Source organism: Cibotium barometz, chromosome 18 (genome assembly GCF_041138505.1).
Source record: "Cibotium barometz isolate CiBa-2024 chromosome 18, ASM4113850v1, whole genome shotgun sequence".
Classification (NCBI taxonomy): domain Eukaryota; kingdom Viridiplantae; phylum Streptophyta; class Polypodiopsida; order Cyatheales; family Cibotiaceae; genus Cibotium; species Cibotium barometz.
Genome location: NC_141063.1, coordinates 37,458,046 through 37,482,103, shown reverse-complemented (window position 1 = coordinate 37,482,103; position 24,058 = coordinate 37,458,046). Strand labels below are relative to the sequence as shown.

Below are 24,058 nucleotides of genomic sequence, written 5' to 3'. Positions count from 1 at the left end.
TTGGAGGAGACCAATGTATCATCATAGATACGAGCTGAATGAATGGCCTCGTCCAAATTTTTGCATTTGTTATTTTTAACCTGTAAACGGTATGAGTCGGGTAAACTGGCTACAAAGAACCCCAAAAGAGTTGTGGGATCCATCTTCGTAGCTTTCATCTGCAAGTCCCTAAATTCTGGAGGTAGACCTCATAAGTGAGGTGCTGCGAGGTCATGGTCAAAGCTGTAAACCGGGCAACAACATCATAATCATTGAAACCAGCCTTTGGTAGAAACCAAAGTGTGGTAGACTAGCAGTCACCTAACCACTTGTAGTCCAGACAAAAAACCAAAAGAACGAGAGCTAGAATGCTCCAGAGAACAGAAAGGAAAAACGACACCTGCTGGCCCCAAAGCTTGGCGCCCCTCTCGGTATTTCTTTATTCAAATTCAATGGAAAAGTTTAACTGAGTACAACAAATCCAGTCAAGGAAAGTAAACCTGCATGTCCAATCTGGCAACCCTCAAGACCTCTTAGCATAGAGGATTCACATACAGATCTGTGTCCCACGAAAGCAACACACTGTGGTTTCCTCTAATGAACCAAGACAATACAACAGGGCAGCCTTGAGCACGCATCTGGTTGTTCCATGTTCATGGCTTCAAACTCAGCCAAAGTACAAATCCACTCTCCAACTCTGTTTCCACCCTTCAAACTGCCATACCCCTCCTCTCACAAAGGGCCAGAAGAAACAACTTTGAAGCAGACATAAGCCAGTGGAAAGAGAGAGAGAAAGAAGTGTTCAATGTATTCCAACTGCTCTGCACAGTTCTGCACTAGTCGACTTGACAGTACGAGACTGTACTTGCAGCCGCCAGCGTCAGCAAATGTGCAGCAGCCACCTGTACCTGTCCGTACCAGTATGTACCTGCAGCTGCCTACGTCAGCCAGTCTGCAGCAGCCGGACTGAACCTGTCTGTACCCATATGCACCTGCAGCCGCCTTTGTGATGTGCCACTTGTACAAGCTGGACTGAACTGAACTGTACCCGCCTGTACTTGCTGTGGACAGGACTGTCTGTACCCGCGTGTACCTGCCCGTAAAGGTCCGTACGTGTAGCACACTTGTGTACGGCTTCTCTTCAGGCGACCTGTTCCAGCCTCCCTCCACGCAGCCAGCCAACCCCTCTTCCAAAAAGCAAGAGAGAGAGAGAGAGAGATGGAGAGGGAGGCGTGTACTCTAAAAGTAGAGTAGCCCTCCCTCCATAAATATTCTAGTGGCCCTTTAAAGTTTATTAAACTTTCTAAGGGTCACCCAAGGTTTATAAACTTTATGAAGTTAACACCTTGGTCCCCCTTCACACTTGGGGTTGTCCACACATATTACTTTTGTCCGGACACCCAAGTATGCATCTTGAAAAATTTATTTTGCTCACCAACCACCATGCTCACACTTGTGCTGTTCCACTTTCACAGGGTCATGACATACCCCCCTCTTGAAAAATGGCAAGCGTCCTCGATTGCAATCTGGTGATATAGCAAAATATCCAAAGTGAAAAGTACAATATGGCAAGATCAGCGTCCCAATCTCTCTAAGCCATGCATATGTAACAACATTCACTACAAACCAATGGTGTAGTAATAGTCCAAGTTGTATACCACTGTGAACCATACACAACCACAATATCCAATGTGACTAGTACACATATATCATAGAAGTCCCATAAACAGATGTACTGTCAGGCATCAGTACCTTTGGGTGAAACAAAAGCTGCACCAAGCGACCTCTAGATGTCATCTGAGCCTGTCTGTATCAAGGGAGTGGAGGTGCTACCCCCCCCTCTTGAGCATCAAGCAATGCTCCAGACCCATGCTCTGCTGAACCTGAATGAGCTGTAACAAGAGTCAGCTCCAACTCAAAGGCATCGAGATAAAGTTGCAAAACCTGAGGTGAATCTGTTAAGTCACCTTCCTCCATCCACTTCGCATCCATCGGTGAATAGTTCTTGAACTTCACAAGATAGCGATGGGAAACTTTACCTCGTACCTTTCTTTCCTTATGTGCCAGTATCTGCTTTAGAATAAGAACCTCATCAAGTCCCTCAACTTCCGGCTGAGCTTCATCTGATACATCCTCAGGCACATCCCCATGGAAAGGTCTAAGTAGACTCACATGAAATGCATTGTGAATCCTCCAGTGATCTGGTAGCTTCAAGCGATAGGCTATCTCACCAATCTTTTCTAGTACGTGAAAAGGTCCATAATAGCGCATGCTCAACTTAGGGAATAAGCGTTCTTTACCCTTTATCTTTTTGAGCCTAGCTTTCTCAAATCACAAAAGAACCCAATCACCCAATGCAAACTCTAATGCACGTCTGTGACGGTCTGCTGCTTTCTTTTGCTTTTGCTGAGTTTTCTGGAGTGCCAACTTAACTCTCCGATAAGCTTCATCCATGTTCTCCACATACTGGTCAGCCTCAAAGATCTTATCCTTTGTGTGCAAAATAGGTGGTACCCTCTTCCCTCCTTCTACAATCTCAAAAGGCGCCTTACCCGTCGAAGTATGGACGGTGTTGTTATAGCAAACTCCACCAAAGGAAGATACTTTTCCCATTGTTGCTTGTGCTCTGACACATAACACTTAAGAAGATCTAACACTGTAGAATTTGCCTCTTCCGATTGACCATCTGTTTGTGGATGAAATGATGATGAAAACTTGAGAGTTGTACCCATGTTGTCAAACAACCCTCTCCAAAATAAACTCGTCATCCGTGGATCACGGTCACTAATGATAGACGAAGGCAAGCCGCCGGTAGCCGCCCTGCACGCGGACAACTCACGGATCTTCTATAGGCTAGTGTCCTTGGTGGGCCCGGCACCTGCAAAGATCACAAACATTCATCCTTTAGGGTGCTACCACCAAGTTGAGTTCGACTCGCCAACGGCGTCAGACTGAGTCATGCAACTAAGCCCCGTTGCGTTGCGTATGGCCCAAGCCTTCTTTGCGCGGTGGCAGCACCACATCCGACCCACTGGCTAGCGTTTCAGGCTTTCCCGTGACATTCTGCTTCCCAGGCCTCAAGAAGGAATACCTTCCTCTTCTCCTAGTGATCGGTGGAGCCATTGGGAGAGTGATGGAATCCCCTTTGTCCCTCACAAGGGCAGCCAGGATTCCATCCCTTCGCATCTGTATTGCCTCGTCGGAGACAGTACCTCATGTCATATCCATTTTTTATGAACAACTTCACCATATGATCAACTTTGATCGATTTACACACGGGAATAAAATGAGCATGCTTACTGAATCTGCATATGATAGTCCAAATGTCATCATTCCCCGTTTGCGTCCTTGGAAGATCAAATATAAAATCCATGGCAATGCTCTCCCATGGTCTATCAGGAATAGGTAAGGGTTGAAGTAACCCTGGTGTCTTTTGACCTTCAAACTTCACCTTCTGACATATGATGCATTGCCTAACAAAAGCATCAACATCTCTTCTCAAGGTCGGCCAATAAAAGAAAGTCTCAACTGCCTTTACCGTGGCGTCAATACCTCTATGACCTGCATACAATGGAGCATGACTTTCAATCATAACCTTGAGTTGTAATTGCTTGGTAACACACAGTCTACCATGCATCAACAAAAAACCATCCCTGAGAGTATAATGATCATGCCGCTGACCCTCAGACATTTGATCATAGAGCCTTCCAAAATCCTCATCATGGGCATAGTGCTCTTTCATCTCATCAAGCTCATGATGATAAGCAAGTGAAACTGCTGACCTGTGGCTTGCGTGATAAAGCATCTGCCACAACATTCTTTTTGCCTTCCACATGAACAATGTGAAAGTGGAACATAGACAAAAAGTTGGCCCATCTCATATGCTTCTCAGAAAGTTTAGTTTGCGTGAGGAAATAACGCAAAGTTTGATGATCCGTCTGCACAGTGAAATCAGCCCCAAGCAAATAGTGTTTCCATGTAGAAAGAGCATGAATTACAGCCAACATCTCTTTCTCATAAACCTGCAAATGCTTCTCAGCATTCTGTAATATACGACTCTCATAGGCTATCACATGTCCTTCCTGCATGAGAACTGCCCCAATGCTGTTCCCACATGCATCACACTGGACAACAAAAGTCTTTCGGAGATCTGGTAGTACCAATACGGGATCCAAAGTAGGCTTTTCTTTAAGCTTTTTAAAGGCTGCAATTTCCCGATCAGCCCATCGAAACGGAGTTGCCTTCTTAGTTAAAGCATGCACGGGCGAAGCAATCTCAGCAAAATACCGTATGTACCGCCTGTTAATAGGAACACAATCCCAAAAAACTGCGTACATCATGGACGGTCCTCAAATCTGGCCAATTGAGAATTGCTTCCACTTTCGAAGGATCCATACGGACTCCATGTTTAGACATGATATGCCCCAAGAAGTGTATCTCTTCCAAGAAGAACTCACTCTTCTTGCCATTAATGACCAGCCTATGCTTCCGAAGTTCTTCAAACACAATGGCCAAATGCTTCCTATGCTCCTCCTCTGTGCGTGAATGCACAATCATATCATCAAAGAATGTGCCCACAAACGCTCTATGAGGCCAGAAAATTCTGTCCATCATCTTGTTAAATGTGGCAGGAGCATTTGTCAAACCAAAGGGCATAACTAAGAACTCATATAGCCCAAAAGTGGTCCGAAATGCTGTCTTATGCACATCCTCGGGTCTAATGCGTATCTAATGATACCCGCTTTTCAAGTCTATCCGACTAAAGACTGTTGAGCCCTGTAAGCGGTCCACATTGCAATGCATTGCCCTTGAGAAAAGTCACAGCTTTTCTCACCTTAGAGGATTCCGTGTAATTTCCACCAGAAAAAGCAGCATCAAATTGCTGTCAAAAGGTAAGTGCCTTTAGCTTGTCTTTGGCCCCACTAAATGTGTCAAACTTCACTGCAGCTAAACTTTATGAAGTTAACACCTTGGTCCCTCTTCATACTTGGGGTTGTCCACACATATTACTTTTGTCCGGACACCCAAGTATGCATCTTGAAAAATTTATTTTGCTCACCAACCACCATGCTCACACTTGTGCTGTTCCACTTTCACAGGGTCATGACAGTCATCCTCTTTCTTGAAGACATCTTCGAAATGTGCCGAAGTCGTTGGCTTAGGGTTGAGTTCCTTCCACCAAAGCAAAGCTTTGCTGCCTGAGAGGAAACCTGCTGCTAGCTGGATCTTTTTCCCATCGTCATATGGATGGAATTGAAAATGGACTTGCCACTTATGTAGCCAAGTGTCCACTATCTCCTTTGTTCGTGCTTTTGCTCGCCCCCGAACTGTTTTGGAGCAATGTTGGGGCCTAAAGCAGAGGCCAAGGTATCCATACCCGAAAGAGTAGATAGGGTAGTGGTCAACAGAGAGATGGAGTTCTGCAAAGCTTGCATTTGCGCAGCGATTTGTGCTTGACGTTTCGAAGAAGAAGCTTCGAGAGCCACTTTAAACTCTTGGAAATTTAATTTTAACACATAATCGCCGAAAAGATTGGCATCGGTGTCTTCCGTAGCCGGCAGGCCTTCGCGTTCGATAAGGGGCTCCAACTTGGATTCTTGGGTCGACTCTTGAAGAGGGCTAGGGGAGAGAAAATTTGATCTTGCAAGTGCTAGAGAACTTGAGAGCTTGAGAGCTTGAGAACTTGAGAGATGTGTGGCAAGAAGCCCGCTTAAGGGGTTTATATAGGCTTCCCCAAAAGCAATCTTGAGCTTTTGCTTTTGTGTTTAAAAAAATAAAAAACAAAAAATAAAAAATAATAATAATATATATATATTCTATTTTCTTATTAAAAAAAACACCCTTAAGCATTAACTGGGACTTTAAACTCTTTAATAAGGTTTAATCCATTAAAAAAAACGAAAGCAAGCGTATGTTTTGTTAAAAAAAAAACAAAAAACAAAAGCTCAATTCGGCGCTTGAATGCTTTTACGCTTTTTTTTTTCCTGCACCCACTTGAGTTCAACGCCACACGATGCCTACGTGGCCTGAAGTCGTCGTCGCCTGCGCACTGCCTTGCTGCGTGCGAAAGGGTGTGGCCGCTTGCGCATAAGCGTCACCGTTTGCGCACGGCTGCCTGCCTGCGTAGGCGTGGCCACCTGCCAGCCTGGCTGCCTGCCTGCGTACGGAACCTGATTGCTTGCGTACGCTTGGCCGCCCGCCTGCGTGCACACAGGTGATGCTAGCCTATACGCCTGTGCCCACAACACGTGTGCAAGCCCCGGCTAGTAGCACTCGACAGTGCATACAACAGCCGGTGGACTTCTCTCTTTCTCTCTCGCTTTCTCTTACAACAATAGCCGGTTGGCTTTTTTGCTTTTTTTTTCTCTCAACAGTTCATACGACTGCAAAACACATCTAACCTTCTTCTTGTTAAACAAATCAACCCTACTAGACCACTTTCTCCATCATCACGAGTTTCTTCGATTAACCGACTTGCTCGTTCATGAGGCATGCTCTGATACCACTGTCAAATCCCCAAAGGATCTCCTCGTAGAACGCTCGTGATACGAGACTCGAAACCTGCAACAAACAAACAAACAAGAAGGGGGTGCAGGCCTGACTCACCACCCAACCACGACAGCCGTGGGCAAGCCCACAAGACTTGCCTGTCCTCACCGAGCCACGAGCTGAGCTAACTAGATGGACGTACCGACCAATCTCTACCTCGTGACGTCCCATACCACCACGAAGCTACCCTCGCGGGCCTCGAGACTGCTGCCGGCCTCGGCTGCATAAAGCATAGAGCTCTCACAAATCATGCGAGACTCTATGTGACTAATGAGTAACCTTGGCCACCCTTTTATAGGTTCTTGGCCGGTCATTGGGCGTCCACACTTGGGCGCCCGCCCGTCCATACTTGGGTGCCCGCCCGTCCATACTTGGGTGCCCGCCCGTTAGTCTATCCCTAACTCAGCTCGCCAATTTGCTTGCCTAGCTCCAAGCTTCCCCAAACCTCGAAGCTAGTCTTGTGTGCGTGTAGCACACGGTAGACACACACTGTGCACATGACAGCATAGCACCTCACCATTGCTTTCCAATAGAGATGGAGAGCTCAAATCAAAAGGTGATCTTGCTGGTTCTTGCTCGGCGGACTGAAGCACAACAATGAAGCAAACTGGCTCTCGTCTCCAAGCCAGTTGAGCATAGCAGTCTTGTGCATCTATTTGGTTCTATTGCAGTCTCGTCAACTTGCTGCAATCCCCTGACACTTTGAGGTAATGGGAAGCAACTAGTCTTGATTTGATGCTTGAGTTCTTGTTTTGATCTAGACCTCTTACCTCTACTAGTTTGTTGGCTTTAGAATCTCGCCGTTCTTGTACACTGGTCTTGTAAAGCTAGCTGTCTTGTACTACTGCTAGTCTTGTTGGTGCTTTTGAGGTTAGACTTCTTAGGCTTTTGTGATTCATCTGGGTTTTAGGCTTATCTAGTATTTTTAGGCTTGGTCTATACACACATTTTCCTATCATACTCTGTATGTTTCCCTTGCTTGTGATGGAGCAAGAAAGTCATCCAGTTTATGTTTCAACATCGTCTCCATCCCTCTCCACTCTTCTGTTCGTGGTCTCATCCTCACTCATGGCACATTTCAAGCTTGGTACAAAAGCAGGGTCTTGTTCGAGGCTACTTTTGGAGATTATTCGTGTGGCTTGACATGTAGTAGGTGCCATTATTCTGTTAGCTCCAGATTGGGCCTATATAGGCTATCTTCGGCTCACAACTCCTTTTCATTGAGGGAGGGTTTGTTGGGAAAATTCAATGTAAAAGGAGTTTTGTATAAGTGTGTGAAATAAAGCGGATGTGTGAACAACTGCTAGTATGTGTGGGTTCCTTGTACGTGGGAACAACCACCTTACGGACTTATGTAAGCAATGATGTGTAAAGGTGACACCTCATGGACACTTGGCACCTCATCTTGACATGTGGCATATGTGGTGGCAGCCTATGGCCACACCTTGTAAAGGGGGGTCTCCTATAAGAGGACCATTACTATAATGAAAAAAGTACTTGCAAAGATGATGTTTCTTGTGCGTCTAGCTTTATTAGTTTAGGTTTAATATTATTGAAGCTTTTCATGCTTTCTTGGTTTTGAGGACCATGATCCAATCTCTGAAATCAATATCCTTGACAGCATGCCTTGGTGTTCCACACCACAAGACCGTGTGTGTACTTGCAGCTACTTGGCGTGGGGGTTGTGCGCTCCTTGTTAGACACCTCTACCTCACGTGGATACTGTGTAATCATCATAAGTGAGTCCAAACTCACATATATAGTAATAACCACTCTATTATTGGCCCACTTCTTTTATTATTAAGCTTTTAGCCATTATAAATCTCTAGTTAGCTTCTTATTGAAGTCTCTAGTTAGCTTTTTATTGACTCTAGGCCAATCTAGACCTCATCCTTGCCAGCCTTAGCTTCTTGGGTGGGTCCTATCAGCCCCTATGCCTTGCTAATCGTCGCTAACGGTAACCCTGGGTTAGCACATTCCCTTAACCCCGGGTTTTCCTAACCTGTTGTGAACATTGTCCCTAGGTCCAGTTAGGGATGTAATAGGGGGGGTGTTGGGTAAGCATTTGAAAAGAACCTAAATGCTAGGCTAAAGATTGCTGGATAAGCCAATGTATTTGGGCAAGGTGTTGGATGTCTGGGTTAGCTTGGATGAGATTTTGACTCAATTACACAAGCTTGTACTGGGTGGGTTTTTGTGGATCAATGTTAAGCAGGATGTGTCTAGACTTTGGTAAAACTCAATTGTCATTGCTAACTAGGACGTGAGGTCATCGGGGTGTCTCTTTCGGGGATCATGCTGAGCAACATAACAACGGCCTATTGAAAATCTATCTGAAAACATTTTTGTCACTTATTTCAAGCTTTCTTCAGGACAACAATTGGAACTTTATGTGCCTACAAATGAATATAATTCTAGTGAACATGAGGTGTGGCTTGTAGAAAGGGTTGTAAACAGTGTCAAAGGAGGGAAAGATTGAAGTAATGTGGCTATGCATTGAAATAGAACTGATTTCTTCCTGTGGGTTTTTGTTAACGATTCTGTTGTTCTCTAGACTTTTCAATGGAGCTTTGGGACGGGTTTACCTATTTAACGTTTCATGATAGTTTTGTTTGCCTCCAGACATTTCAATGCCGACGTGGGAAGGCTTACCTATTCAATACTGTGTAAGTGGCGGTTCTCTTTGTTGCTGCTTTTTGTTCTGGGTCTGGATTGGTTGATGTTTCTGCTAATATAGAGGCTTCATAAGCCACCTGTAATAATGATGAAATAGATTGACATATGTGAGCGATTATGTTTTGATGAATCATAGAAAATGTTGAATATGTCTACAACCTGTATATGCATCTACACCTATACAATCGTTGCATACAACTACATATGTAGGTATGCATTTCATGCTCATCCTTAAAGGTGTGTATATTTGTGTGCATCTATGTACAAATAGAGCTGGGATTCTGTTCATGGAAGATCATAAAATTCTGCACGTGATAAGAATCTTATTTGTGTAGAGTCAGCTAAGAGCAACTGAAAAGGTGAGGTGTACAAAGTACAGGGGAGTGGGATGTCAACCTGGGATCTCTCAATTAGGAGTGTGATTTGTAAACACACACACACGCACACACTTATACAGGCATTTGCATTTAACATTGCCGAAAGTGGTTGTGGGTGGTTGGAACCGCTGGGGTGGTGCTGGGATGGTTTAGTCCATGGTGCTCGAGTTTCAAATAATCCATGATGTGATGGGGAGAAACCTAAATTAGGGTTTAGAGATCATTCATGGGAGACATACACAGAGAAGCAAGAGAGAGAGAGAGAGAGAGTTGTGGGGATAAGTCAACTCATGAAAAGCATGAGTGTGTGACTCCCCTATCACACATGTATATTGCACTAGTACACATAGTGCACTTAGTACATTAAAAGTACTAAGTGTACTATGTACTATAACTTATGGGCTTGTACACACTATAAGGGTGGGCATAACGCCTTTACCCCAACAACCTCCCACTTAAAGGCAAAGTGCCCTTAAGTAAAGGAAAAGAAAAATCAGCATGTACATGATAATATACAAGGCCATATCAAGGCTGAAACTGGCCTCATCCAATGCCCATCAAGTGTCTGCAATGAGCAAACCGCTCCGGAGGCAAACTCTTCGTCAACAGATCAGCCGGGTTGTCATCCGTATGAATCTTAACAAGCTGAATTTGCTTGTTCTCTATCACCTCTCTGATGAAGTGATACTTCACATCTACGTGCTTCGTCTTTGCATGAAAAACAGGGTTCTTTGCCAACTGAATGGCACTCTGACTGTCACAATGCAACAATGGAATATCCCCTGTATATCCCAAATCAACCACTAACCGAGATAGCCATAATGCCTCCTTGCAAGCCTCTGTGGCTGCAATATACTCGGCCTCTGTAGTAGATAAGGCAGTGCACTTCTGCATCCTGGATATCCATGACACAGCACCTCCTGTGAATGTAAACACATAACCGGTAGTAGACTTCCGGTTATCTGGATGACCGGCATAATCCGAATCCGTGTAACCATGCACTAATGCATCCTGTTTGCCAAAGCAAATGCACAAATCCTGTGTGCCCTTCAGGTATCTCATGACACCTTTCACTGCTTCCCAATGCTTCTTGCCAGGGTTGGCCATGTATCTAGAAACCACTCCCACTGCAAATGCAATGTCCGGCCTAGTAGCAACCATGGCATACATGAGACTGCCACAAGCTGAAGCATACGGAATCTTGGCCATATCAGCCCTGTCTCTATCTGACTGTGGGCTGTCCATAGCACTGAGTTTCACATATGGAGGCAAAGGAGTACTAGCTTTCTTCCCCCCGTCCATATTGAACCTCTGCAAGACTTTGCCAATGTATTCCTTCTGAGACAAATACAACACATGCTGATTTCTGTCCCGAAGTATCCGCATACCCAAGATGTGATTAGCATCACCCAAATCCTTCATATCAAAGGTTTGATGCAGCCTCTGCTTCAAAGCATCCATCTCTTTACGAGATTTCCCGGCAATCAACATATCATCAACATACAAAATGAGAATCAATAGACTGCCATCCAAAGCTTTCTTGGTGTACAAGCAGTGATCTATGTCACTTCTCCTGAATTTCTGAGATTTCATGAATGTATCAAATTTATGATACCATTCTCTTGGTGCCTGTTTGAGCCCATAAAGACTCTTTTTCAGCTTGCATACAAGCTTTTCCTTCCCACTTATTGCATAACCTTCTGGCTGCTGCATATATATCTCCTCATGGAGATCACCGTGAAGAAAAGCAGTCTTCACATCCATCTGAATCAAGTCCAGATCATCATGCGCAACCAAAGCCAACACAGCTCTAAGTGTGGTCATTTTGACCACTGGAGAGAAGATCTCATCAAAGTCCACACCATATTCCTGCTTGAAGCCCTTAGCCACTAACCTGGCTTTGTATCTTGGCTTAGCATCTGATGCAACTTTGAGCCTGTATACCCACTTGCATGGCAAAACCTTCTTGCCTGCAGGCAAAGGCACCAACTTCCAAGTTCCATTTTTGTGCAGAGAATCCATCTCTGACTTCATGGCACGCTCCCATAGAGCTTTGTCTGCCCTCTGTAAAGCCTCTTTATAACATGAGGGCTCTCCACAGTCAGTAAGCATCAAATAGTCAACCCCTGGAACAAACCTGTCAGGGACTCTGGAGGGTCTAGTGGACCTCCGTACCCAATGACCATCATTTGCAGGTTGCTGTCCAGCCTGCATATCACCCATTGGTGGCTCCTGTTCCATGCCATAAGGCTGAAATATCATGCCCGGTATCTCCTCCAACTGTGGTATATCCATAGGGATATCTTCTGCCATCTCTGGCTGTCCATTTGGACCATTTTCAGCACCATTTAAGGGCTGGTTTTCCTGCTGTAATGGCTGATTTACAGCCCTTTGTTGTTGTCCATGATGTCCATCATCATCAAAGATGACTCTGCTAGGGTCCTGTTGCCTTGCAGGCTCCTTATACATGCATGTTTCATCAAAAATGACATCATTGCTGCGTATGATCTTTCTATTCATGGGATCCCAAAGTCTATACCCCATTTCACCTTTGTCACCATATCCTAGGAATATGCATTTGTGAGACTTGGGATCAAGTTTGGTGCGCATTTCCCTGCGTATGTGCACGTACGCAACGCAACCAAACACTCTCAAGTGCTTGTATGACGGAGGCTTCCCTGTCCATACTTCTTCTGGCACTTTCCCACCAAGCCTCGTGTTAGGTGACCTGTTTATAAGGTGAACGGCTGTCATAACAGCTTCAGCCCAAAAACCATGAGGTAATGCAGCATGTGACAACATAGAACGGACCTTCTCCTGTATGGTCCTGTTCATCCTCTCTGCTGTCCCGTTTTGTGGAGGATCATAAGGAGTAGAGAGCTCCCTCTTGATGCCTTTAGCATCACAAAAGTCCTGAAACTGTTTGGACGTATACTCTCCACCATTGTTGGAACGCAAAGCCTTCAGTGTTTTGCCAGTTTGATTCTCAACAAGAGCAACAAACTTCTGAAACACTGAGAATGTATCACTCTTCAAGTGAAGAGGATAGACCCACACCTTGCGTGTGGCATCATCAATAAAAGACACAAAGTATTTTGCCCCTCCCAAAGAAAGCTGAGGCATCTCACATACATCTGTATGCACAAGCTCTAACTGAGCATCTTTCTGTCCAAGAGCTTTCTTGTGGGGGCACTGTAGTTGCCTACCATATATACAATGCTCACAAAACTGAAAACTTGAAAACTTTAGAGAAGGCAAGTAACCCAAACGAGACAATTGCTCCATTCCCTTGACACTCATGTGTCCCAACCGGCTATGCCACATAGAAATTTCCGGCAGCTCGGTTGCATTTACATTAGCATGGTGACAAACACCTGCATGCATAAAGTAAAGAGTGTCCACCTTAGAGCCTCTGGCAACAACCAGTGAGCCCTTACTAATCTTCCACTTTCCACTACCAAATGTGGTAACATAATCAGCATCATCAAGCTGTCCAGTAGAAAGCAGATTCTTCTTGATCTCAGGCACATGCCTGACATCATGGAGCATAAGCTGTGAGCCATCTGAAAATACAAGCCTCACATCACCTCTGCCAAGAATTTTGCATGCATGGTTATCACCCAAATAAACAACTCCTTCATTGCCAGCAGTATACCTAACAAACAAGTCTCTGCAACCTGTGACATGAAAGGAGGCACCTGAATCAATGATCCATGAGTGCATACCATGACCACCTGTAAGAAGTGAATGGGCATCAAGTGAAGAAGTAAATAGGACCTCATCCTCACTGCCACCTGCATGTGACACATTGATTTCTTCGATCTTGACTCCACTTTTGCCCTTTGGCTTTACATCTTTGGCTTCATCCTTCTCTTTGTCTTTGCCTTTTCCCTTTTCCTTTTGATCATTTTTCCATTTGTAGCATTGCTTTTTAATGTGTCCCTTCTTGCCACAATAATGGCATTCCAAATCCTTTTTGGAGCGAGACTTGCTCCTTCCCCTTTCTTGGCTTTTCCCCCTTTGCTGGGATCTCCCACGTGCATTCATTGCATTGGACTTTCCAACAGAGTTGTTTTTCCTGTTCATCTCTTCTTGAAGAAGAGCACCCTCAACATCTGCATATGACAGCATAGCATTCGAATTGCTAGTGGCTGTCCTAAATGTGTCCCAACTCTCTGGCAAAGTGCATAACAAAAAGGTGGCTTTGAACTCATCGTCCATCGCCAACTTTTGATTGATGACCTGGCTGACAATACCATTAAACTCATTGAGATGGGCTGTCATAGAAGCCCCTTCCTTCATCTGAAGACCTATGAGTTTCTTCAACCAATACACTTTGCTTGAGGCACTTTGTTGGGCATACAAGTCCTGCAATCTCTGCCACATTCCCCAAGCTGTCTTCTCTTCACGAATGCTGAAAAGTAATGAGTCTGACACAGACAACATGATAGTAGATCTTGCCAGCTCATCCATATCTTCCCACTCTTCAGCTGTAAGAGAAGCGGGCATCACACCCCTTTCTTTGATAGGCTTGTGCTGCTTTTTCTGGAGCAACACATTGTAGCACTGGGTTTGCCAAATATCATAATTCTGCGAGCCTTCAAGCTTCTTGATGTGAAGCAATGAAGAGCTCTCACCTGTGGTTGCCATAGCAATATGCAACCTTTAATGCTTGACTCCCTGCAAATGTGCAAACACTGCACCCAAGATGTGCAAACACTGCACCCAGAGCACACAAAGTGCTCACAAATGTTCTCCCAAGCTTTATCTCCCACTGCGGAAGCAAGAATGCAACTTTTCTCCCACTTTTTGTGATGAAAACACCAAAATCTGGTTGCTGCAGATTTTGGACAGCACCTTGAATGTGCTCTTTTGCCCTTCCAAAGTACTGTACAGCAGTACCAAGTGCTCACCAATGATGTACCAAACCTGTACCGGCAATTTCAGCAGCTGAATTTGAACCTTTTGATCACTCAAAATAGTGTACAGCCATGCCAAAACATGTACAAATCTGTACCAAATCTGTACCCAGTAGCAATAAATGCTCTCCTGGCTGTCCAAATGAGTGAAAATCAGACTTTTACAGTCCTGTATACTGCATACAACAGTCCCGAACAGAAATTGGGCAAAAGCCCTTTGACTGCAAGCTGATTTTTGAGGATTCAAGGCATAAATTCTTTGCCTGCTGCTTTGCCAAGCTCAACAAGCATACAAACTTGAAAAGCCCCTTGATTTGAGATCAATTCCTGATCATACATGGTACATTGACGCACTTGAAGGCATCCAGAGTGTTCACGATGCTTCTCCCTGGCCACATATACATCAAATACATGAAAGCCCCTTGATTTACAGGCACATTGAGTGCTTGTAAGGCATCAGCACATTAACCACAGCATCAAATGCGATTGCCTGCATGCAAATCAACTCAATCGGCACAAAAGCCCCTTGATTTGCACTGCAATATGCTGCAATTTGCTGCGATTTTGCCCAAATGTGCGATTTTTCACATCATACAGCATGTATGAGTGCTTAATTGCACAATTACATCAAAAGCCCCAAATTTCGACATCCAATTTCCTGCAAATTGATCCTGATTTGACCAATTTCCTGCAAATTTATCCTGATTGTGACCAATGTCACCCAATTTTGCCAATTTTGCTCAAAAATTGAGCAATTGGGCACCTATACCTGCTCAATTAATTGAATTGATGAGAAATTCCCAAAATTGAAGCAAAATACCTCTGATTTTCTGATTTTCGGGCTGAATTTGAGGTTTGCAGGAGTCGATTTCGGCTCTGTGCAGGTGAGGGGAGGGGGCACGGGGCACTTCTTGCTGATGTTGATGCTGATGCTCCTGCTGAAAAGGACACGAGGCTGTTGAGACACCTCTTTGCTGGCTATATGCTCTGAGCGTGGCCTTACAGGAGGCGCCTGGCTGCAGCAGCCATTACGATGTTGCTCGAAGGGCCCCGTTGGCGTCTGCTGCTCAGCGCTGAAGGGCCAGCGCTGCCTTCGCTTAGCACCAGCCGACGCTACACGCCTGAAGTTGACGGTTTATCCTTTTCGCAGCAGCCTTCGCTACTCGCTCGCCTTTTCGCTCGACGCCTTGTGTTAAAGCTCGTCCTTCGCTTCACTTAGCGCTGGCGCCTTCTACACGCCTGAAGTCGACTGAAGTCGACGCTTTTGCTCACGTTTCGCCTGACTGATGTTGACGCCCAGCCTACGGCTGCTGCTTTCGCTCGCTATGCTGCCTTGTGTAATGCTACACGTAGCTCGCTCCAAGGGGAATTTCAGCAGGCGACCAGTGTGACCCTCACTATCTCAGCCTCACACTTCACATTCAACTTCTGCACGCATTCTATAGACTGCAGAGCCGAGCTATGAAGGGCTGCCATGCAAGGAAGCAAGAAAAGAAAACCCCCCTTGTCAACACCTACAGGCTCTGATACCAGTTGATGGGGAGAAACCTAAATTAGGGTTTAGAGATCATTCATGGGAGACATACACAGAGAAGCAAGAGAGAGAGAGAGAGAGAGTTGTGGGGATAAGTCAACTCATGAAAAGCATGAGTGTGTGACTCCCCTATCACACATGTATATTGCACTAGTACACATAGTGCACTTAGTACATTAAAAGTACTAAGTGTACTATGTACTATAACTTATGGGCTTGTACACACTATAAGGGTGGGCATAACGCCTTTACCCCAACATGATGCTCTAGTTTCCTCCATGTGAAAGCAAGTCAGGTCTCCAAAGGCATCCCGTTATACAGTAACAGCTCATGCGTAGCCCTCATCTCTAGGCGGTGTCTACCATAGCCAATGATAGAGCACTTATGCCTATGTGCTAGGGTTTGAGAGTAGAGAGAGAAGAGATGGCAGCGGAATCAGACACATAGCACACACAATAGCCCTAAAACTACTGATTTGTATTATGTACAAGAAAGAAGTGCTGCAACTGAATTTCAAGTACAAGAAAGAGATGGTTGAGAATGTAGATGACAGTTCGAAGCCCAATGCTCTGCTGAAGATCTCCCTTGGCCAGCGTGTAGTGTACAGAAACATTCTGTAGACTTCAATCGCTGACAGAATGCAGATGATAAATGCTGAAAATCCCACGTTCATATATGTATGGGCCCCAACGGTGCTGGTCGGCCACTTCCAATGCTGTTGGCTTGTTATGAGGACTGCCCACGACCAGCTATCCACTGGTCGACTGCCACGTGGCACCTGTGCCTGCTACCTGACGCCCTGCAGGCTGCTTCCCTGACTGCTGCTTCACTGCCTACAGGTTGTCCACGTGTACCATAGGTGAGGTGTGTCATGTTCTACCTGAATTGCATTACAATTGTCCTTAAGATAACCACGTAAAATGTCCGGCCAAGAAACACAAAGGTAAAACCTATCCATCCCGAGATCTTACAGCCGCAACTGAAGCTAACATTCCCGCCACGCCTTGTCAGCACCATAACTTGCAAAGAAACTCCTCCACAAATCTCCGTGTAAATCGCGACCTATCCTTGCGAAAAAGTGGTGAGTGCTGTAGAGCATCCTCTTGTCCAAGATCTGGCAAAACTACCTCCTGTAGAGAACACTCCCAATCTAAGTTCCAGCCACCTAAGAAACTCCGCATATGGAGCACCATCCTTGGCTTCCAAAAGCCCCACATAAGTCTGCTAATGAGGAATGAATCAAATGGAAATGCATGGTTTCTCAGAACTGATTCCTTAACACTGGGTACAGTAAGCTCAGACTAACATCCCCCTGCCCTTGCTAGGCACCTATTCTTGGTGCGATTCACTGAAGAAAACACTCCTTCCTCTGTTTGACTAGATACTTTTTTTTTTCCGAGAAAAGATACTTTCATTAGTTATATAAAAACGCCCGTAGGGCTACAAAAGATCTCTCCTGTCCATAAGAGAAACAGAGCAGTGAGTACAGCAAGGCAGCCCGGGAGACTCTCCCTAGGTGCTGCAAAATACAAGCATTAGTACAAAGGACTGAGGGGCTAAATCATACAATAGGGGGGGGGGGGGGGGGGGGGAAAGCCAAACAAGTGGCCTGTAATGCCAACGGGGGGATCCCGTGTGTAAGGTATAGAAGGGGCCGCTGTGCGCCTGGCGCCGCAAGAGACGCAGGCCGCCGGAAGACCGGTGTAAACAAGCCAGGTGCCAACTGCTGAGCCCTTGTGGGCGACCAGCCACTGGAAAGTCGAGATCCTGCGGGCCTGTTGACTAGCCCAGAGCCGAGCCCAAAAATCCTCCAAGAACTCCTGTGAGAGTCCCTGTAGCCGCCAATGCCCCGATGCAGCTGGAGAGACCATCCTCCTCGCCGTCAAAATATGCCGCCCCAGCCGAACTGTATATTGGAAAAAGGTGATCTCTGTGGCCTCAAGGGATGCATAAGGATCATGCCACTCGTACTCCCCAGGGTCCCACTGTAGCCAGGCCAAGGGGCGCGCTGCATATGCCCATATGCGCCAATCCGGGAGCACATATGCAGGGTCGGGGTCAATATGCCACTTCCGAGAAGCGGCGGCCACTACCCGTATCCTCTGAAAGGTGCACTCTGCAACCTAAGGCGACTACCTCCACTCTCTGAAGTCTGCTCTCATCCTGAATCTCATAGTAGAGGCATCTGCCATCCTCAGTGCAAGCTCTGACAGCAATCAGGATCTCCAACTGTGTAAAGGCTCCCATCCATCGTGGGGCCACTAGCTCGAAAGGCGTGAACCACTCCTCTGTGAGTGCCTCCTGAATATCATCCCTCATAATCAACCCCCCTTTGAAGTGACTCAGCCTCTCCACCTGGATCTCCTCTGGGAGACTGCAGAAGGCCTGCAAGTCTCCAAAACTACGTGCTGGGCCTGCCGCTAAAGGTCCCCAGGCTAGATGAGGCCGAGAACCCAGCATATGACCCTGCTCTGTGCAAACCACAGGGCTCCAGATGAGCGGCTGTTTGGCCCGCGCCTCAACACAAGAAGGAGTCGCTGAGAGAGCCCCGGTCTCAGCAGCTCCCAAGCTCTCAGGATGCTCAAAGCAAATCTGTCCTCCCATCCTCTACTGAGGCCTGTCCTCCTCATCTCTATGAAGATCCAACGAATCTCTGGTGCCCAAGTGCCCCCTGCTGGGGGAGCCCGAGCCTGCAGCCGCTGCAAGAGAAGCTCTTTCCAAGGCTCAGCGCCGCCTGGAAGCAGCCCCCGAACAATAAGCTTCCCCAATAAGGCTCTGCTCTGATGGACTGGATCTATAATGCCCAAGCCTCCCTGAGCCAGCGGAAGTGTAATAACTGCCCATGCAACCTTTGCCCGGGCTGGCTGACCGTCCCGCCCAGACCAAAGAAAGTTCCTGATCAGCCTCTGTACCTGGCTGATGCAAGAGCTCGAGAAGATCCAGCAAGACGTAATGTACCACATGGTCGCTAATAGCACCTGATTTGCCACCACCACCCTCCCAGCCAAGGATAGTCGAGCTGTACTCCAATACAAAAGCTTCTTCCGAATGCTCAGAAGAAGCGGGGCAATCTGCTGCTCAGGTGACAAATCTAGTCCAATCTGGCATCCCAAATACCGCACTGCTGTGCCAGGAGGAATCCATCTAAAACTGGGGTCTGGGCTCCATGCCGGAGTGGGAGCACTACTGATCCAAAAGGCCACTGTCTTGCGCTAATTGATCAATGCTCCTGAAGCTGCACTAAAAACCTGGAGCGACTGCTCTGCCCGAAGAAGATTGGCCTCTTGGCCATGCAAAAATAAGCCCGTGTCGTCTGCAAACTCAGCATCGAGCAGGTCCTCCCCCCGGACTGGGAGCTGGAGTCCTCTCAAACCAACCTCCTCTGCCGTCAAATACATGCTCATAGCCTCCGCAGCGAAGAGAAAAAGAAAAGGGGCGAGGGGACACCCCTGACGGACTGATCTGGTCAGCTCAAAACTCGGCCCCCGTCCTCCTGCAATCAACACCTGGCTACGAGATGTGGAATACAGAGCCGCCACCCCTCTGATCCATCCTGGCTCAAAGCCCAGGCGAAGCATAGTGCCCTCTAAGAAACCCCAATCAACTCTATCGTATGCCTTCTCAAAATCGAGAAGCATCACGACCAAGTCCTCGCCAAGAAATCTAGCTCGTCGCCTCCCAGAAAGTAAAGATGTTGTCAAGGATAGTGCGCTCCTTGACGAATCAAGTCTGGGTAGCATGAATCAACTCCCCCAGGAAGGGCTGGATCCTCAAACTCAAGGCCTTTGCTAAGACCTTGTAGACAGTATTGAGGATCGTAATAGGCCTCCAATGCCGAATATCATCTGATACTCCCTCCCCCTTGGGGATAAGAAAGATCAAGCCCTCTGAAAAGCTCTGTGGCATCACCCCAATGTCCAAAACATACTGAAAGCCTCTGCGGAGGCCTGGTCCCAAAAGGTCCCAATAGCGCATAAAAAAGGCCGGCGTCAGTCCGTCCTCCGCTGGGCAACTATGTCACGGCAGGACCCTCAAGGCCTCGGCAAGCTCAATCTCTGAAAGAGGCGCACCAAGAGCTGTACGCATACGATCTGTGACCCTCCTCTGCACATGGGCCCACACAGTCTGTCTGCAAGCATCTCGATCCTCAGTGTGGCTGGCTCCACTGAAAGTAGGTCTCTATAGAATGCAGTGGCAATGGCTCTGATCTCCCCGGGCTCAGTAGCTACCGATCCATCCGGTCTACCAAGCTGACGGACTCCTGCTCGAGCATGGCGGGGTCCAGTGATCTCAAAAAACTCCCCAGTCACTCTATCACCAAGCTGCGTCCACTGAGAGGCGTGACGACGATAGTAAAACTCATGTCTCTGCTCGTCTGCCTCTCTAACCTCCTGGCGTGCCTGGCTCAGCTGTGACGCCACCCACTCACATACAGGCTGCTGCTCCTGAAGGCGCTGTAGCGAAGCAAGGTTGCGTCTCAGCCGATGCTCCCGCTCGCGAATCTCTCCCAACCGTGTCAAAGCTGCAGCGTGCAAAAAAGAGCTAAGCTTGATGAGTCCTTGGGCACACTGGCCTGTTGCATCCTGGTCAGAGCACTGACTATCATGCCAGATCCTCTCAATGTCCTCAGCGAGACTGGGATCTGTAAGTACCCTCTCTGGGATCCTCAACTGCAAGCTGGGCTCCCGTGTCCTCTCCTCCAATGTCAAGATAACTGGCGAATGATCTGAAAATGAGGTGCCAGCGAGAATGCCGACGGAGCCCCCTTGCTCCCCTAACCAGTCGCCCACATAAAAGCGATCAATCCGTGATAGATTAGTCCCTCCCTGTCGGCGATCCGATCGAGAGAAACTAAGACTGTCCTGAGAGCGGGAGAAGGCCCCATGCTGCCATGCATCAGTGATCCTCAGTGACATGCAAAACCGGTCCCAAGCTGCAAGCTCCGTGCCGTGCACTGTAACATGACTGCCTCCCACCCTATCGGCCGGGTCCTCAAGCATGTTGAAGTCTCCCCCGACACACCAATGTGCGGCCTCTGGCAATGCATCCGTAACCTGGGTCCAGAACTCTGCTCTGGCACTAGCATGATTGGGCGCATAGACGTTGAGCACGCCCAATAGCTCATCATGCATCCTCAGAATGACATACTGTGCTCTACCAAGCACAATGATCCCTCGATCCACAATGGCCTGCCGCCATACATCTGCAATGACCATGCATACTCCTTCCTGTCCACCCAAAGGACCAAACCTTGCAGACCAAAAGGTGTCCCATCTACCAGGCATCACCGAACCATATCTCCGGATCCTGCTCTCACCCAAGTGGTGCTCCTGCATCATCAAAATATCAATGCTGCCACCAACCAGGCATCTCTGAAGCTCCTGCCTCAAGCAACCACGATAGCGTATAAAATGTGCTCCGCCAAGGCCCTGTACATTCCATGAGATAATCCTCATGGATGACCTGCTGAGGTGGATGCTGTCTCAGCCGTACGACGGGCCTTCGCAAGCGGCTTGGATGGAGAGTAGTCCCCATCCGAGCGGCTGCGAATCTGCCCACCCGGTGTACTGCAAGAATCACGGATCAGGCGCCAGTGGGGCTGTGGCCCATGGCGACTGCCTCCCGCTCTGGCAGAGCAACCTCGTGTATACATACATATCCAGGGTCGCGTGCTAAGTGTGCCACTATGCGAACGACCAAATGACGAATCCCTGAGGCATCCACACTCCCGGGATCCAAGAAAAAATGAGCCAACTCCCATAGTCGGCCTATCACATCTGTCACCTCTAGATCGCTCACATGATGAGAAAACTCAATTGCTTGAGTCTTCAAAGTGCTAAGAGCGAGCTCTATAGTCCACTCCCGGTCGCAAGGGCCACATAGAGGGAACGAGAAGGCCACCGCTGAATCAAGTGCCTCCTCCCCGCGGGCCGGAGGTATCACTACATGAACTCGGATGGGTGCTGGCTGATGGGGGCCCTCTGCTCCAAAAAGCCGTGTGAAGGCGTAATCAAAAGCCTCCGAGCGCTGTCTAATCCCGAGGCGACTCAGCCGACTGCGGATAGATGATATCCGTGAAGCCTGAATCGGCATGGTAGGTCTCCTCTGTGGTGCTCGAGCGAGGTTGGTGCTCAGCGCCCTCCGGACTGCAGGTGAATGCCAGGGGACTGCCAGGGCCTCCCGGGAAGGTGAGGCGGGCGGGGGGGGGCGAGGGGGGTGGAGAGGGAGCCGTTGCCGAAACTGGAGCGGGGATGGGAGGAGGCGAAGGTGGAAGCGAGGCGGTGGGGGGGGTGAAGGAGGGGGTGCTGGCATCTCTTGGTCCTCAGTCGTCGCTGCAGGGGTCTCCTCCTGGAGGGGAGCAAAGCTGCTCCTCACGGGAACCCAGTGAGGCTGAGACTGTGGCTGCTGTGCTGCAGCGGTCTCTGAGCGTGCTGCTGCGGCTGTCTCCCTCGGCAGCGCCCCTGTCCAGGCTGCCACTCCGAGGTCTCTGTTGCCTGAGCAGGTGTCCCGGAGGCAGCCTGCCGAGCTGCATCTGTGGGCGGGCCATCAGGGGCCTGCTGCTGTGGTGAGGGTCGGGGTCTCCTACGAGGGCAGGCCTTGGCCAGATGACTGACCTGCCTGCAAATGAAGCACTGGTTCGGGAGCCCCGAGAACTCCACTCTCTGATCAATCCATCCCCCCCCGTATCCTAGGTACCTGAATGACCTTAGGAAGGGAGGAGATGTCAGACACCAAAACTCTGACCGAAGGTAGCCCAGCTGCTCTGGCCACCACTGAAGCTGCTGTGGGGCCAGTCTCTAGTACCAAGCCCACCAATGCTCCTAGCCTAGAGAGGTCCCGACGGAGTCCAGGGAAGCAAACTGCAACATGGAAAAGGCGCTCTCCCTGCTCAGCCGCTGCTGGGTCAAAGCCATGCTGCCAAGGTCTGAAGAAAGCCCGAGCACCCCTGATGTCAAGGGGACTCATGGCAAGGACCTTGGCCACGCTCTGGGCGGTCTCGAACTCGATCTGGTAATGTCCACGGCCCAGTAGCTGTACGTCTAGGATCTTGCCCACATCTGCAAGAAGGCGGGCCTGGAGAAGATCCCGGATCTCCCCTCTGCTGGGGCGAGTGTCGACTATACAACAGATGGTGGAATGAGCCTGGAGGCGTTCCACCTTTGCGGTGAGGCTCGCTTCCTCTTCTGGCGAAAGAGAAAGCCTGATGGGGTGTCCTCAGGGGCGGGCGAGGGGGCTGCGGATGAGTCCCTCTGAGGCGGGGCGGGAGGAGCCTCCATCAGAGTCTGCAGCTATGGCGAAGGCGAGGCGAAAGCGGAGATCCTACAAGAACCGAGCTGCACACAGAGGGGCAGAAGACGAAGGCCGGAGAAAAAGGAAAAAACCCCCTTGGGGGCGGAAGTCAGCAAGAAAAAGGAGGGGGGGTGAAGCGGCGAAGGAGAAGCCCGGGGGGGGGGGGGGGGGGGGAGCTGCGCGCAAGTGGGGAGGGGTGGAGAAAGAGCTGGCGGAGGGGGGGGACGGGGTGCTGCAGAGTGGAGGTGGGCGCGAAGGCGAGGAGGGGCGGCGGGCAGTGCAGCGAGGGAGGGGGGCGCAGTAGCGAAGGCAGGCGGGGGGGGGGGGGGGGGGGGGGGGGGCAATAGGAGGGGCGGCGGGCAGTGCAGCGAGGGAGGGGAGCGCAGTAGCGAAGGCAGGCAGGGGGGGCAAGGGGAGGCGCGAGGAATGAGGGGGGGCGCGAGGAAAGAGCAGGCAGGTAGGCGGGGGGCGCAGGTGTGCAGGTAGCGCGAGCAGGGAGGGGGGCGGGAGCTTCAGCGAGCTTCCAAGTTGAGCTTCTTTACTTTTTGTTTGACTAGATACTGTCAAAGCATTCTCGAGAATTTGGGCTCAACACATCCTTATGTTATGGGATTCATGTTTGGCTAATCTACCTTGCCTATCCTATGAAGAAACACACATCATGCCACCAATATGGCCATTTGGGTACCAAAGTAGCTGCTATTAGCTCAAGGGTTTTATCAAGGATATACATA

The 24,058-nt window shown here is 48.5% G+C and overlaps 1 protein-coding gene across 3 annotated transcripts in view; it reads left to right on the top strand.

Moving 5' to 3' along the window:
* The window catches only part of LOC147629273 (protein yippee-like At3g55890), an 89,436-nt gene that overhangs the window by 32,631 nt on the left and 32,747 nt on the right, over nucleotides 1-24,058 (top strand). For all 3 annotated transcript variants that reach the window (XR_015267921.1, XM_086812531.1, XM_086812532.1), the window contains exon 3: nucleotides 9,151-9,194. Coding sequence is in view for 2 of the 3 variants with exons in the window: in XM_086812531.1 (XP_086668657.1) it covers nucleotides 9,151-9,194 (44 nt within the window). In the remaining variant the exon portion in view is untranslated. The remainder of the gene's footprint in view (nucleotides 1-9,150; nucleotides 9,195-24,058) is intronic.